This window comes from Pezoporus flaviventris, unplaced genomic scaffold (genome assembly GCF_033815535.1).
Source record: "Pezoporus flaviventris isolate CSIRO_AGI_PZ_B2104156 unplaced genomic scaffold, CSIRO_AGI_Pfla_v1 ptg000112l, whole genome shotgun sequence".
Taxonomy (NCBI): Eukaryota; Metazoa; Chordata; class Aves; order Psittaciformes; family Psittacidae; genus Pezoporus; species Pezoporus flaviventris.
In genome coordinates, this window is record NW_026892660.1 from 160825 (window position 1) to 175537 (window position 14713).

Consider the following 14713-nt stretch of genomic DNA (forward strand, 5'->3'; position numbering starts at 1 on the left):
CAACAGGACCAAGTGTGTCCCGATGGGACCAAACGTGTGCCAATGGGACACAGGGCACCTGCATCCCTCCCATGTCCTGTCCCCCCCCCACTGCAGACCAGGAGCCACCAAACCACAGCAGGCACAGGGCTATGGGGGGAGTGCAGCCATGGGGGGGGGGGGCTGTGGGGCTGCTGCTTTAAGACCCCCCCCTCCCCACCCCATCGCGGCCCCCCGCAGCCAGGAGGGGCTTGTTTGGCGAGAGTGGGATTTGAATGGAGCCACCACAAAACCTCCCTATGGGGTGAGGGCTTGGGGGGGGGGGGGGTTGGGATGACCTCAGCGATGACTTCATCCCGCTCCCGGCTCCCAAAAACTCCTGGGAACCTTATAAGGAAAGGACTAAAAATACAGCGCCGGGGCAGCCCCCTCCCCACAGCGAGCCCCTTGGGGGGGGCGAGCAGGAGCCGCGCTGGGGCCACCAAGGGGTCTCTATGGGCTGTCCCCTGTGGTGGCCCCCCCCGGGTCCCCAGCCCCACTGCAGCGCAAGGATGTGGGGGTCCCATCCCCATTCCCATCCCTTCCCCCCCCGCTCGCCCTTCACCCGGGTCAGACCCCCCGGAATAGCTCCGGTCTCTATATTAAGCTCTTGGCCCGGTTTTGGGGCTCATTCAGCTGCTGGGACCTGTCCCCCCCCCCCCGGCAGCTGCTGCCAACCCGGGGCAATCGCGGATGCCTGAGGCCGAGCCCCGCGGCTGGATCCCGCCGGGAATGTGCGTCTGGAGCCGTCCGTCAGCGGTGGGGCGGGTGGAGGGGGCCCGGGGGCGATGCTCCCCCATTGTGTCCCATCCCATCCCATCGTGTCCCACCTCATCCCATCACATCCCATTGCGTCCCATCGCGTTCCACCTCATCCCACCGCATCGCATCGTGTCTCATTGTGTCCCACCACATCCCACCTCATCCCATTGCATCCCATCGCACCCCATCGCATCCCATCACGTCCCACCTCATCCCACCACATCCCATCGCGTCCCACACCACATCCCACCACATTCCATCGCGTCCCACCACATCCCATCGCATCCCACCTCATCCCACCACATCCCATCGCGTCCCACCTCATCCCACCACATCCCACCTCATCCCATCGCATCCCACCACATCCCATCGCATCCCACCTCATCCCACCACATCCCATCGCGTCCCACCTCATCCCACCACATCCCATCGCGTCCCACCTCATCCCACCTCATCCCACCACATCCCATCGCATCCCACCTCATCCCACCACATCCCATCGCGTCCCACCTCATCCCACCACATCCCATCGCGTCCCACCTCATCCCACCACATCCCACCACATCTCATCGCATCCCATCGCATCCCATCGCATCCCACCACATCCCATCACATCCCATCATATTCCATTGTATCCCTCCACATCCCACTGCATCCCACCACATCCCACCACATCCCATCCCCATGGCAATGAAACCCCTGGGACCACTCTCCCGTCTCCATGAAGCGATGCCCCCTCCCTGTTTACGCACCCCCAGCACCCATAAACAGGGTGCAGGATGCGGCTCAGCGCGGGATGAGCCACCCGTCATTAAGTGGGGTGGGAATGGGATGGGAAGAGGGATGCAGCGTGGGAAGCAGCTCGGCCGGATCCCAACGCACGCAAGTGCCAGCGCCGTGCCTCAGTTTCCCTTCTCATCCAGCCCCAAAAGGAAAGGGGCTGAGGCAACAACGGGACCCCACGGCACCCACCTATGGGACACCGGGGCGGGGGCAGCAGGGGCAGGAGGTGACTCAGCTCCGGACACGCCGCTGACAAAGCGGCTCCTTTCCTTCCTCCTGGAATTGCCGATGTCCGCATGCAGGTGGCACCGGGACAAACAGGGATGTGCCCCCCCCCCGCCCCCCGGATCCATGGACACGCAGGAAAAACCCCCTCAGATCCCGGCTGGTGCCACGGGGGTTGGGGACGGTGCAGGATGTGGGGACAGGATGTGAGCGGGGCCGGTCCTGAGGCACCCCCGCAGCTGGGGCTGGGTCCGGCTTCAGAAGGGGACGAGGCTCCAGAGCGTCCTGCGCAGTTCGGGGGCCCCATTCCCAGTTCAATGTCCCCATTCCCAGTTCGGGGGCCCCATTCCCAGTTCAATGTCCCCATTCCCGGTTCAATGTCCCCATTCCCAGTTCAGAATCTCCATTCCCAGTTCAATGTCCCCATTCCCAGCTCGGAGGCCTCATTCCCAGTTCAGAATCTCCATTCCCACTTCAATGTCCCCATTCCCATTTTAATGTCCCCATTCCCGGTTCAATGTCCCCATTCCCAGTTCAGAATCTCCATTCCCAGTTCAATGTCCCCATTCCCAGCTCGGAGGCCTCATTCCCAGTTCAGAATCTCCATTCCCACTTCAATGTCCCCATTCCCATTTTAATGTCCCCATTCCCGGTTCAATGTCCCCATTCCCAGTTCAGAATCTCCATTCCCAGTTCAATGTCCCCATTCCCAGCTCGGAGGCCTCATTCCCAGTTCAGAATCTCCATTCCCACTTCAATGTCCCCATTCCCATTTTAATGTCCCCATTCCCGGTTCAATGTCCCCATTCCCAGTTCAGAATCTCCATTCCCAGTTCAATGTCCCCATTCCCAGTTCGGGGGCCCCATTCCCAGTTCGGGGGCCCCATTCCCAGTTTGCCGACCCCACGCCAGCCCTTGCCCATCCATCAGGGTGGAAGATCTCCAGGAATCCCGACCACATTCCAGCTGCGGGCCGGGGGGGTCCCTGAAACCCCATCGGGGCGACAACTGCCGGGCTTGGGTTTCGGGGTCACCTCCAGGTCCATGGGACCCCTCCTCCTCCTCCTCCTCCATGGACCCCCCAAACCCCTCCCTGCCGCTGCCCCCCCCAAATAGAGGACATGGAGCCCCCCAAAACTCTTCTTGCTGCCCACCCCCGCGCCCTTTGGGGTCGGACGGGCCCCTATCGCGACCGGCCCCTATCGCGACAGGCCCACATCGCGACAGGCCCACATCGCGACCGGCCCCTATCGCGACAGGCCCCCATCGCGACAGGCCCCCATCGCGACAGGCCCCTATCGCGACAGGCCCCTATCGCGACAGGCCCCTATCGCGACCGGGCGCCTGCGCCTCCCGCACCGCGCACTATGGCGCCCCCTGCGGGTCGTCCGCAGCGCTCGGCATTCGCACTCCTTTCCCTGATTGGCCGCTTCCTTCTAGCCAATGAAAGAGGCGCCTTGCCGAGGAGGCGGACCCGGCAGTATATCACAGCCAATCGCGTTCCTCATCCCGGAACAGCCGGTAACCAATGAAAGCCGGTCTCGGGGTTGACAGCTGAGGGAGGCGCGGCCAATAGAGGCGGGCAGGAGGCGGCTCACAGCCAATGAGCGCGGAGGGAGGGGCTCAGGAGGCGGTCCGCAGCCAATGGGGAGCGCGGGGGGCGTGGCCCCGGCTTCCAGAGAGTTCGGAGACGGGAGCGGAGCGGCGGTGAGTGATGGCGGCCCCGGCCCGGTGCCCCCCGGTTCCCCCCCGGTTCCCCCCCGGTCCCCGCTCCGGTACCGGCGGACCCGGGGCAGCAGCGGCCGGGCCCGTCCCGGGGTCCTCGGGCGCTGTCAGCGCCGCGGCCCGGCTGCCCCGACCCGACCCGACCCGGCCTGCGGCGGCCCCGGTGCTCTTGGGGAGGGGGGGAGGGAGGGAGGGAGGGAGGGGGGGAACCGGCCCCGTGTCCGCGCTCGGGGGTGCCCGGGGGGGGGGTCCCCGGTTCGGTTCCGTCCCATCCCGTGCGATGACCCCGTCCCGCAGCGGGGTGCGAGGGGGAAGTGGCGGCTCTGTCCCCGCGCAGCTCGGCCGGGACCATGGTGAAGGAAACCGGTTACTACGACCTGCTGGGCGTGCGGCCCGCGGCCACGCTGGACGAGATCAAGCGGGCGTACCGGCGCCTGGCGCTGCGCTACCACCCCGACAAGAACCCGAGCGAGGGCGAGCGGGTGCGTGCAGCGCTTCCCCCCCCATCGCACCCCGTTTTGCCCCCCATTTCCCCCTCATTTCATCCCATTCCCCCCACACTTTCCCCCCTTCTCACCCCATTTCTCACCCATCTCACCCCACTTTCCCTCCCATCTGACCCCATTCCTCTCCATCTCACCCCACTTTCTCCCCCATCTCACCCCATTTCCCCCTCATCTCACCCCACTTTCTCCTCATCTCACCCCGTTTCCCCCTCATCTCACCCCGTTTCCCCCTCATCTCACCCCGTTTCCCCCTCATCTCACCCCGTTTCCCCCTCATCTCACCCCATTTCCCTCCCACCTGACCCCATTTCCCCATCTTGCTCCACTTTGCCCCATCTTACCCAACTTTCCCTCCCATCTCACCTCATTTCCCCCATCTCACCCCACTTTGCCCCATCTTACCCAACTTTCCCTCCCATCTGACCCCATTTCCCCCATCTTGCCCCACTTTCCCTCCCATCTCACCCCATTCCCCCTTCATTTCACCCCATTCCCCCCCATCTCACCCCACTTTCCCCCCTCTGACCCCATTCCCCCCCACCTGACCCGCGTTTCCCCCCCAGTTCAAGCAGATCTCCCAAGCCTACGAGGTGCTCTCGGACACCCACAAACGGGCGCTCTACGACCGCGGCGGGGAGCGCGCCATGAAGGAAGGGGGCTTGGGCAGCCGCGGGGGCAGCGCCGGCTTCGGCTCCCCCATGGACATCTTCGACTTCTTCTTCGGAGGGGGGGTGCGGATGCGTGGCCGGGGCGACAGGAGAGGTACCAGCACCAACGGGACCCCCTTTTGGGGAGGGGGGCAGCAGGAATGGGCTCCTTGGGCTGAGCCCGACGCCTCCCTCCTGAGCCCTTGATGACTTTCTCCCTCTGCCCCCTCTTCAAAGGGCCCTTCCCTGGCTTGGGCCCCGGCTTTCCCCCGCTGGCCCCGGGGCTGGGGCTGACTCAGCCCCGGCGCTGCCCTGGGCTGCTTGGGGCAGGCTCAGGGCGTGCGGAGCCGCTCGGGTGACTCCTGGCGTGCTTTTGGCCTGGGTCACGGCGCGAGGGTGAGGCCGTGGCCATGCCCTGCTTGTGGCACGATTTAATAGCGGGGGCAATTATAGGGAGGCCGTGGATGGGGAGGGTGCTGGGCGGGAGCCCCACGTCCATCCCGGATCCCTTTGGAGGCGAAGGGATGCAGGGAAGCTCCGTGCCCCACGGAGCATGGGGGATGGAGGGAAGCTCCGTGCCCCACGGAGCACGGGGGATGGAGGGAAGCTCCGTGCCCCATGGAGCACGGGGGATGGAGGGAAGCTCCGTGCCCCACGGAGCACGGGGGATGGAGGGAAGCTCTGTGCCCCACGGAGCATGGGGGATGGAGGGAAGCTCCGTGCCCCACGGAGCACGGGGGATGGAGGGAAGCTCCGTGCCCCACGGAGCTCGGGGGATGGAGGGAAGCTCCGTGCCCCATGGACCATGGGGGATGGAGGGAAGCTCCGTGCCCCACGGAGCACGGGGGATGGAGGGAAGCTCCGTGCCCCACGGAGCACGGGGGATGGAGGGAAGCTCCGTGCCCCACGGACCATGGGGGATGGAGGGAAGCTCCGTGCCCCACGGAGCACGGGGGATGGAGGGAAGCTCCGTGCCCCACGGAGCATGTGGGCTGGCTGGGATGGCTGAGCCCGGTTTCCGCGCAGGGAAGACCGTGGTGCACCAGCTTTCCGTGTCCCTGGAGGACCTCTACAACGGCACCACGAGGAAGCTGTCCTTGCAGAAGAACATCATCTGCAGGAAGTGTGGAGGTGAGCATTAGGGTACCCAGGGCAGTGGGGGGGGTCCCCAGCACCGCAGCCCCCTCCTCACCCTTCCCCATCCCTCCCCGCAGGCTGTGGGGTGCGGGAGGGCGCCCAGAGGAGGTGCCCCAAGTGCCACGGCTCGGGCATGGAGGTGCGGATCCATCAGCTGGGGCCCAGCATGATCCAGCAGATCCAGACCGTGTGTTCCCAGTGCCAGGGCCAGGGCGAGTGGATCCGGCCTCGGGATTGCTGCCTCGCCTGCAACGGCCGCAAGGTGGTCAGGGAGAAGAAGATCCTCAGCGTCCACCTGGATAAAGGTGGGATGGGGCCATGGGGGGGGACCCTTCCATGGGTTCCACCCCCCCACTGAGCTCCTCTTCCCCGTCCCGCAGGCATGAAGGACGGGCAGAAGATCACGTTCCATGAGGAAGGGGACCAGGTGCCGGGGCTGGAGCCCGGGGACATCATCATTGTCCTGGACCAGAAGGAGCATCCCGTGTTCCGGCGCAGCGGCGACGACCTCATCGTGCGCAGGGAGATCAGCCTGGCCGACGCGCTGTGCGGCTGCCGCCAGGTCATCCGCACCCTGGACAACAGGAGCCTGCTCCTGGCCTCCCAGCCAGGTGGGAACGGGGTCGGGATGCATTGGGACAACCACGGGAGGGAGCTGGGATTGGGACCGGGATGCACTGGGACACTCCTGTGAGGAGGCTGAGATTGGGATCAGGATGCACTGGGACACTCTTACAAGGGGGCTGTGATTGAGACTGGGATGCAGTGGGACCCCCCTGTGAGGGAGCTGAGATTGGGATGCACTGGGACACCCCTGCAAGGAGGCTGGGATTGGGATGCACTGGGACACCCATGGAAGAGGGCTGGGTTTGGGACTGGGATGCACTGGGACACCCCTGTGAGGAGGCTGGGATCGGGATCAGGATGCACTGGGACCCCCCTGTGAGGTTGGGATGGGGATCAAGATACACTGAGACACCCCTGTGAAGAGGCTGGGGTTGGGATTGGGATGCACTGGGACACCCCTGGAAGGAAGCTGGGATCAGGATGCACTGGGACCCCCCTGTGAGGCTGGGATGGGGATCAGGATGATCTGGGACACCCCTGTGAGGCTGGGATGGGGATCAGGGTGCACTGGGACCCCCCTGTGAGGTTGGGATTGGGATCAGGATGCACTGGGACCCCCCTGTGAGGTTGGGATTGGGATCAGGATGCACTGGGACACCCCTGTGAGGTTGGGATTGGGATCAGGATGATCTGGGACCCCCCTGTGAGGCTGGGATGGGGATCAGGGTGCACTGGGACCCCCCTGCGAGGGCGCTGTGGGGTGACCCCCCTCTCCCTCCCAGGGGACGTGATCCGGCCCGGAGACCTCAAGTGCGTCCCCAACGAGGGGATGCCGGTCTACAGGAGCCCCTTCCAGAAGGGGAAGCTCATCCTGCAGTTCCAGGTGAGGCTTCGGGGCCGCCCCACACATCCCTGCACGTTCCCCCCCCCCTCTCCAGTGCTCATCCCCCCCCCTTTCCCATCCCATTCCCAGGTGAAGTTCCCGGATCCCGGCTGGCTCCCCCCCGAGCGCCTGCGCCAGCTCCAGGCCTTCTTCCCACCGCAGGAGGAGGTGATGGCCACGGAGGACACGGAGGAGGTGGAGCTCAGCGATTACCGGGACCAGGGGGGGCCGGGCCGCAGGCCCTTCCCCGGGGACCCCCCCCACGACGAGGACTTCGACGACGGGAGCCGCCAGCACGTCCAGTGCCAGACCTCGTAGCCGGGGCTTGGGGGCGCTATGGGGCAGGGAGGGGGCTCTGGGAGCCGTCACCTTCAGGGATGTACATAGCTCACCATTGGACAGCACTTCACCTCCCTTGCCCCCCGCCCCAAGCCCTTCCTCTATGGGGATGCCCATGGACAAGGTGGGGGGGGGGAGACCCTCACCCCTCTGCCTCAGTTTCCCCATTGATGCTGGCGCAAAACCCCCCCTTGGGGGGGAGGACTTGAACTGCCCCGCTCAGCCCCGCACTGCCCCACAGCGCCATGGGGCCCGCACAGGGCCTTTGCTTTGCCCGTTTCTGTCCTTGCTGGAGCCTGGGAGCGATGGGGGGGGGGGGGTTCGGGTCTCTTTGCACACAAAAAAGGGGCTTTTGGGGGGGCCCCGTCCCTTTAATTTATTTTGTAGAGGAATTTTAAGCATTTTTTCTCTGTTGTCGTTGTCGGGGGGGGGTTGGGGGGGGGGAGGGGGCACACTTTGTACTTGGCATTAAAAGCAAATCCCGACTGGAGCGGCTGCGTGGTGCCGGATCCCTGCGGCTTCCCCATGGATTCCCTGGCCCCGTGGCCGGGGCGTGCCTCAGTTTCCCTGCTGGGGAGCAGCAGGGGCTGGGCTGGGCCCCATAACCTGAGCTGCCCCCATCCTCTCCGCCCCATTGGGACCCCGCTGTGGGGCAGAGGCAGGTATGGGACATACTGGGGGTGAAGTATGGGGGGGGCTGCAGCTGAACCCCCCCCCCAGGTCCATACTGGAGCTTAGGGAAGGGTTTGGCTCCGATGTGGATGGAGGAGGAGAGCGGGAACAATGGTGGCCATTGGCCAGCTTGGGGGGGGGGGGGTGCCCCACAGCCCTCGGGGTGAACCCACACCCTGGGGGGGGGGGGGGGTGGCAACGTTCCCCCCTCCACGTGTCCCCTCCCAGAGGTGACCGCGCGTTATGGGGCTCGTCACCCGCGTCCTGGGCTGCCCTGGGGGCACCCGCAGCAATGGGGTCACCCCGCAGCAATGGGGTCACTACCAATGGGTCTGCCCCCCCCCCCCCAAGCCAGTCTCTGCCCTTTGTCACCGGTGCCCTGTGACACCAGGGGTGCCCCTTCCCGAAGCTGGCTCCTCCTAAGCCCATCACCAGGACCCCCATCCCCATGGATCATCCCTACCCCCCCCCCAAACCAGGACCCCCCATTCCAGCCTGGAAAAGGGGGTTGCTCCCCCTAAACCTGCCCAGCAAGTCCTGGGGGCATTCATAGCCCCATCCGTGTCTCCATCACCATCCGTATCCCATCCTCATCCATGTCCCCATCCCCATCCATGTCCCATCCCCACCCATGTCCCCATCCCCGTCCCATCCCCATCCCAGTCCCATCCCCATTCATGTCTCCATCCCCATCCATGTCTCCATCACCATCCATGTCCCATCCCCGTCTCCATCCCCATCCCCATCCCCATCCCCATCCCCATCCCCATTGGAGCGCGGCCCCCCCCCCCCCCCGCCGCCTCCTCCCCTTCCCTCCCGGCTCATTCACGGCCCCGGCCCCGCTTTGTCTCGCCCCTGAAAGCCGAGGGGCCCCCTCCCCATCCCGGGGGGCAGCCGGGGCCCCCCGCAGGTCACCGGGGCCGGCCGAGAGGCGCCGGGAGCACCGAAACCACTGAGCGTGGGGGGGGGGGGGCGGCATTCCAGAGCATTCCCAAGCACCCCCTTGGCGCTGGGGTCTCCGTGACCCCCCCCCTTTCCCAGCTGGAATCCGGCTCCGCTGGGATGGGGGCAGAGCAGGATGGGACCCCCATGGCCCCCCCAATTCCAGCTCTGGGTTCCCCCCCCCCCCGACACGAATCGGAGCCGTCCCTCGGGCCGCCAAGGAGAAAGCGGATATTCCAATGGGGGGGAATATCCCTTGTGGAATTGCGGGGGGAGGGGGCTGGGTTTCCATTACCGGGGGGGGCAGGTTTGGTGTTGGATCCAGGTCCATTGACACCACCCCCCCCCCCCCCCATGGTCCCGGTTGGATGCTGGGAGAGCCGGGACATGGTCCGGGAACGGTGATGCCGAGCGCCCACCTGGAGACACCGGAGCCTTCATCCCCCCCTCCTCCTCCTCCCCAGGGAAGGTGTAATTACAGCCTTCCTGCTGCTGGGGGGAGAGGGGAGCAGGGCCCCCCCCATCGCTGCCCCACGGCTGCCCCACCGCTGCCCCCTTGCTTCCCACGCTGGGATGTGCCAACGCGGCCACTGCCTTTGCCTGGGGGCCCTTGCGCAAGGATCGGGCGTGTGGCAGCAGGAGCGGGACATGGGGACATGGGGATGTTGGGATATGGGGACATCGGGACATGGGGATGTTGGGATATGGGGATATCGGGACATGGGGATATTGGGATATGGGGATATTGGGACATGGGGATATTGGGATATGGGGACATCGGGACACGGGGATATTGGGATATAGGGATATTGGGACATGGGGATATTGGGATATGGGGATATCGGGACATGGGGATATTGGGATATAGGGATATTGGGACATGGGGATATTGGGATATGGGGATATCGGGACATGGGGATATCGGGACATGGGGATATTGGGATATGGGGATATTGGGACATGGGGATATCAGGACATGGGGATATTGGGATATGGGGATATTGGGACATGGGGATATCAGGACATGGGGATATTGGGATATGGGGATATTGGGACATGGGGATATTGGGACATGGGGATATCAGGACATGGGGATATTGGGACATGGGGATATTGGGATATGGGGATATCAGGACATGGGGATATTGGGACATGGGGATATTGGGATATGGGGATATTGGGACATGGGGATATTGGGATATGGGGATATCGGGACATGGGGATATTGGGATATGGGGATATTGGGACATGGGGATATTTGGATATGGGGATATCAGGACATGGGGATGGGGCAAAGGATGTTTATTGGGCAGCAGAGGGAAGGGGCAGGGATGGTCCTGGGGGGTTTGGACCGGGGCGGGGGGGGCCTGGCCCTGGTGCTCTGTGACCATGGAGCCACCGCCTGGAGCCACATCAGTGACAATAAATACTTGGGGGGGGGGGGGCACAGGGGCTGTGTCCAAATCCAACACATCCAAGTGAACCAAAACTGCCTAAAATCAGCCCAAATCCCCCCCCCTCCCCCCCCTCCACCCAGGTGCTTTGGCTGCAGTGAGACAAGGAGGCTTCTGAGGGGCCCCCATGGGAAGATGCACCCCCCGTGGCTATGGGGGTGATGGGGACATGGGGGGGATATGGGGACGCTGGTGCGGTGGCATCACTCCCGGACGTAGACCCTGGTGCAGACGACGTCGTCGGCCGTCATGGTCTGCAATGAGGAGCAGGTGATGGATGGGACCCCCCCCGACATACACAGAGAGCCCCAAAGGGAGTTTCCCATCATGCCCCGGGGCAGGGATGCTCACCAGGATGAGCTCCCCGTCGTTGGTCAGCTCCCTGGACCAGCCCGTCCGGGGCCCCTCGCCCCGGAGCAGCCGCTGCTCGCAAACCATTTTGTTCTCACTCGCCCACTTGGCCAAGCTCTGCACAGGGGACAATGTGGGGGGGACACCCCCGAGACACCCCCATAGCACCCCCACACAGGGTGGAACATCCGTCAGTGGGCTGGGAGGTGGGTGGGGAATGGGGATGGGGATGGGGATGTGAATGGGGAATGGGGATGGGGACATGGATGGGACCTGGATGGGGATGGCAACATGGATGGGGATGTGAATGGGGAATGGGGATGGGGATGGGGACACAGATGGAGCCTGGATGGGGATGGGGACACGGATGGGGATGTGATGAGGAATGGGGATGTGGATGGGGTCACAGATGGGGCCTGGATGGGGACGGGGATGCAAACAGGGATGGGGATGGCGACGTGGATTCGGAATGGGGATGTGGATGGGGTCACAGACGGGGCCTGGATGGGGATGGGGATGCAAACAGGGATGGGGATGGCGATGTGGATTCGGAATGGGGATGTGGATGGGGTCACAGATGGGGCCTGGATGGAGACGCAAATGGGGATGGGGATGGGGAATGGGGACACAGATGGGGATGGTGACATGGATGGGAATGTGATTGGGGAATGGGGGTGTGGATGAGGACACAAATGGGGCCTGGATGGGGATGGGGACACGGATGGGGATGGGAATGGGGACACAGATGGGGACCCGGATGGGGATGGGGACATGGACGAGGACATTTGCTCCTGCCCCCAACAGTGTCTGGGATACCCACGGAGGGGGGGGCACAGGGAAGGGGGAGGAACCATCCCCCCGGACAAGAGGGAGCGCGGGGCTGCGTGTGCACGAACACGCGTGTGCATGCATGAACAGGGGGGCATTTGCACCAGGGTGCAGGCACGTGTGTGCAGATGCATGTATGTGCCTCCACGTGCAAGGCATGTGCACACATGATGCTAGCCCACCCATGCACGTGTTAGGAGCGCGCACACGAGTGCTCCTGCCCCCACACACGTGTGCCATGCGTGTGGACGCGTGTGGACGCGTGTGGGCGCCGCACCTTGCAGGGCCGCCCGTCCACCGTCTGCTCCTCGAACTCCTGCCCGATGCTGAAGCTGATCTCCGTGGTCCGCACCGTGGTCCAGGTCTTGATGTAGAAGCTCTCCCCCTCCTGCCTGATCTCCACCGCGGGCTTGGAGGCCGCCGCCACCGCGATCTTCCTCAGCATCACGTTAACCCCTGCGGGCAATGGGGAGGGGGGAGACGTCCCCATTGATGGGGGGGTCCTGGGGGGGCCTCAGGGGGACCCCGGCCCCGCAGAGCCGCATCTGGCTCGGCCACATCTGGCTCTCGTTACCTGGCTCCGGATGCGCCCCGGGGAAGGGATGAGGGTGATGGGATGGGGATGGGGGGGGGGGTGAAGGGGGTCCCCCGGGCAGGGGTGACGGCGGGGACACGGCCCCCGGTGACCCCGTGGGGGTGCCCCCCCCCCCCCAAAGCGCAGCTGCGGCTTTGTCCGCGCTGCCGCGGGCGCCTCATCCATCACTGCCCGCGCTGGGCCCCGCTCAGCCCCGACGGAGGGGCCCTCGGAGCGGGGCTCCCCCCGCACGGCGATGGGGGGGCAGCGGGATGCGGGTGCTCGGGGCTGGGGGGGGGGGCTCCCCATGGCCGGGACCGTGGGGATGCTGCTGCTGAGCGGGGCGGGGGGATCTGACCCACACTTGGGGGTCCCCTCCGTGATGCTCAAGGGGAGAAGAAGGCGCCCGAAGGAGCAAAGCCCGTTTATTGCGGGGGGCTGCAGGCAGATGGGGGGGTCCGGAGCTCTGTCTTGTGTCCCCCACTCTCCTCCAGCCGCCTGCACCATGGGGGGCCCCGGAGCCCCCCTCCCCAGGCCCGCGGTGGGGCGGGAGGAGCCGCCGGTCGCAGATCGCTTTCCCTGCTGCGGTTCCCCCCGGTGGGGCTCGGGGGGGGATGAGGAGGAACCGGGGGGGGGGGGGGCGGGGGAATGAAACCCAAGAAAGTGATAATTATCCTGAAATATTCGCTCCGGATCCCCTAACCTGGAACAAATCCGGCTCCGGCTCCTGCGGCGGGGGGGGGGGGGGCCCTGCCCACAGCCCCGGGGCCCCCCGCTCTTCCCCCCCCCCCCTCGGCCGTGGGGCCCCCCTCACAGTGTGGGGCAGCGGGGAGCCGACTTAGGATGGGGGCTCCGCACAGAGCGGGGTCCCCTTGGGTGCGATGGTGGGGATACGGAGGTGGGGGGTGCACCCCCCCCGGGCCTCAGTTTCCCCGATGGGCTTTAGGTGGGAACAAGGGGGCCCCCCCCAGCGCTGGAGGGGAGATGTGGGGCAGGACCCCCCGGGGCTCGCACTCACCCAGCGCCTTCAGGAGCTCCTCGAAGTTCTCCGAGCTTTTCATCCTCCAGGTCCCGGAGAAGTTCGGCATCGCGGGGCCAGGGCCGGGGCCGGGGCCGCTCTATGGGGAGGGAAGGGTACAAAGAGAGGGGGGGGACCGGAACGGGGGCCACCGAGCGCGCACCGACGGCACCAGCGACCCCGCCGCGCTCCGGTCCCGGCGCCGCCCGTTTTATTGCCGGGCAGGTCCCGCCCGCTCCGCCCCCGGCCCCAGCCCCGGCCCCATGGGAGGGGGGCTCCGCGTTCACCTGCGGGGCTCCGCAATGGGAGGGACCCCCCCAAAGTGTCCGAACCCCCCTTAAAGTGACCGTGACCCCCCCAAAGTGTCCGAACCCCCCTTAAAGTGACCGTGACCCCCCCAAAGTGTCCGAACCCCCCTTAAAGTGACCGTGACCCCCCCAAAGTGTCCGAACCCCCCTTAAAGTGACCGTGACCCCCCCAAAGTGTCCGAACCCCCCTTAAAGTGACCGTGACCCCCCCAAAGTGTCCGAACCCCCCTTAAAGTGACCGTGACCCCCCCAAAGTGTCCGAACCCCCCTTAAAGTGACCGTGACCCCCCCAAAGTGTCCGAACCCCCCTTAAAGTGATCGTGACCCCCCCAAAGTGTCCGAACCCCCCTTAAAGTGACCGTGAGCCCCCCAAAGTGTCCGAACCCCCCTTAAAGTGTCCGAACCTCCCCCAAGTGCCCGAACCCCCCTTAAAGTGACCAGAACCCCCCCGAGTGTCTGCACCCCCACATTGCCCACATCCCCCCCCACCCCGCACCCCTCCGGTCTCAATGCACCCCTCTATAACCTCCATGCACCCCTCAATGCGGGGGGGGCACATGCAGGTGCCTGGCCCATCCGCGATGCGGTCTGGGGGGGGGGGGATTTGGGGGTCCCGTGGGGCTGGCACCGGGATCATGGAGTTTGTGGCTCCAAGATGGAAGGAGCCAGATTCCTGCTGCTCTTTCGGGGTGAAGCCGCCCCTTCCCGGACCCACATTTCACCCCCCCATCCCCCCGAGCCCCCCACATTCCATGGGGTGGCGCCGCTGAGGAGCCGAGTCCTGGCTTGTCGCGAGTCCCTAATCCCCTGAAGAACAGGATTCCCAACAAAGAGCGGACAGATCCCGACCTACAGCGGCTGCTGCAGGGAATGGGGCTGGGAGAGGTGGGGGGCTCGGGGAGGGGGGCAACCCAAGGATGTGAGGGGGGGGGTGCCCCCCCCCGGGCCACGGATCTGGGGGAAAAACAGCTGGA

General features: G+C 65.4%; 2 protein-coding genes across 2 annotated transcripts; one reads left to right on the plus strand and one right to left on the minus strand.

Annotated features, from left to right (window-relative positions):
* The first annotated feature begins 3418 nt into the window (after positions 1-3418).
* On the plus strand, positions 3419-7614 carry LOC133281989 (dnaJ homolog subfamily A member 1-like). Its single transcript, XM_061477954.1, has 8 exons — positions 3419-3495; positions 3851-3995; positions 4583-4781; positions 5693-5797; positions 5881-6108; positions 6184-6414; positions 7153-7253; positions 7344-7614. The coding sequence occupies exons 2-8, from the start codon at positions 3864-3866 to the stop codon at positions 7569-7571; spliced, it is 1224 nt and encodes a 407-aa protein (XP_061333938.1). The 5' UTR covers positions 3419-3495; positions 3851-3863; the 3' UTR covers positions 7572-7614.
* A 3183-nt stretch (positions 7615-10797) lies between these two features.
* On the minus strand, positions 10798-13515 carry CRABP2 (cellular retinoic acid binding protein 2). Its single transcript, XM_061477915.1, has 4 exons — positions 13432-13515; positions 12117-12295; positions 11012-11128; positions 10798-10914 (listed from the first exon to the last, which is right to left on the minus strand). Exons 1-4 carry the CDS (start codon positions 13499-13501, stop codon positions 10864-10866), a joined length of 417 nt encoding a protein of 138 aa, XP_061333899.1. The 5' UTR covers positions 13502-13515; the 3' UTR covers positions 10798-10863.
* Positions 13516-14713: the final 1198 nt, after the last annotated feature.

What these genes read in the sequence shown, in the direction of transcription:
- LOC133281989 (XM_061477954.1), top strand. Translation starts at nt 3,864, where the DNA reads ATGGTGAAGGAAACCGGTTACTACGACCTGCTGGGCGTGCGGCCCGCG. An exon ending in ACCCGAGCGAGGGCGAGCGG is followed by an intron (nt 3,996 to 4,582) that starts GTGCGTGCAGCG and finishes TTTCCCCCCCAG; the next exon opens with TTCAAGCAGATCTCCCAAGC. An exon ending in TGGCCGGGGCGACAGGAGAG is followed by an intron (nt 4,782 to 5,692) that starts GTACCAGCACCA and finishes GTTTCCGCGCAG; the next exon opens with GGAAGACCGTGGTGCACCAG.
- CRABP2 (XM_061477915.1), bottom strand. Translation starts at nt 13,501, where the DNA reads ATGCCGAACTTCTCCGGGACCTGGAGGATGAAAAGCTCGGAGAACTTC. An exon ending in TGGACGGGCGGCCCTGCAAG is followed by an intron (nt 11,129 to 12,116) that starts GTGCGGCGCCCA and finishes TCCCCTGTGCAG; the next exon opens with AGCTTGGCCAAGTGGGCGAG. An exon ending in ACGACGGGGAGCTCATCCTG is followed by an intron (nt 10,915 to 11,011) that starts GTGAGCATCCCT and finishes TCCTCATTGCAG; the next exon opens with ACCATGACGGCCGACGACGT.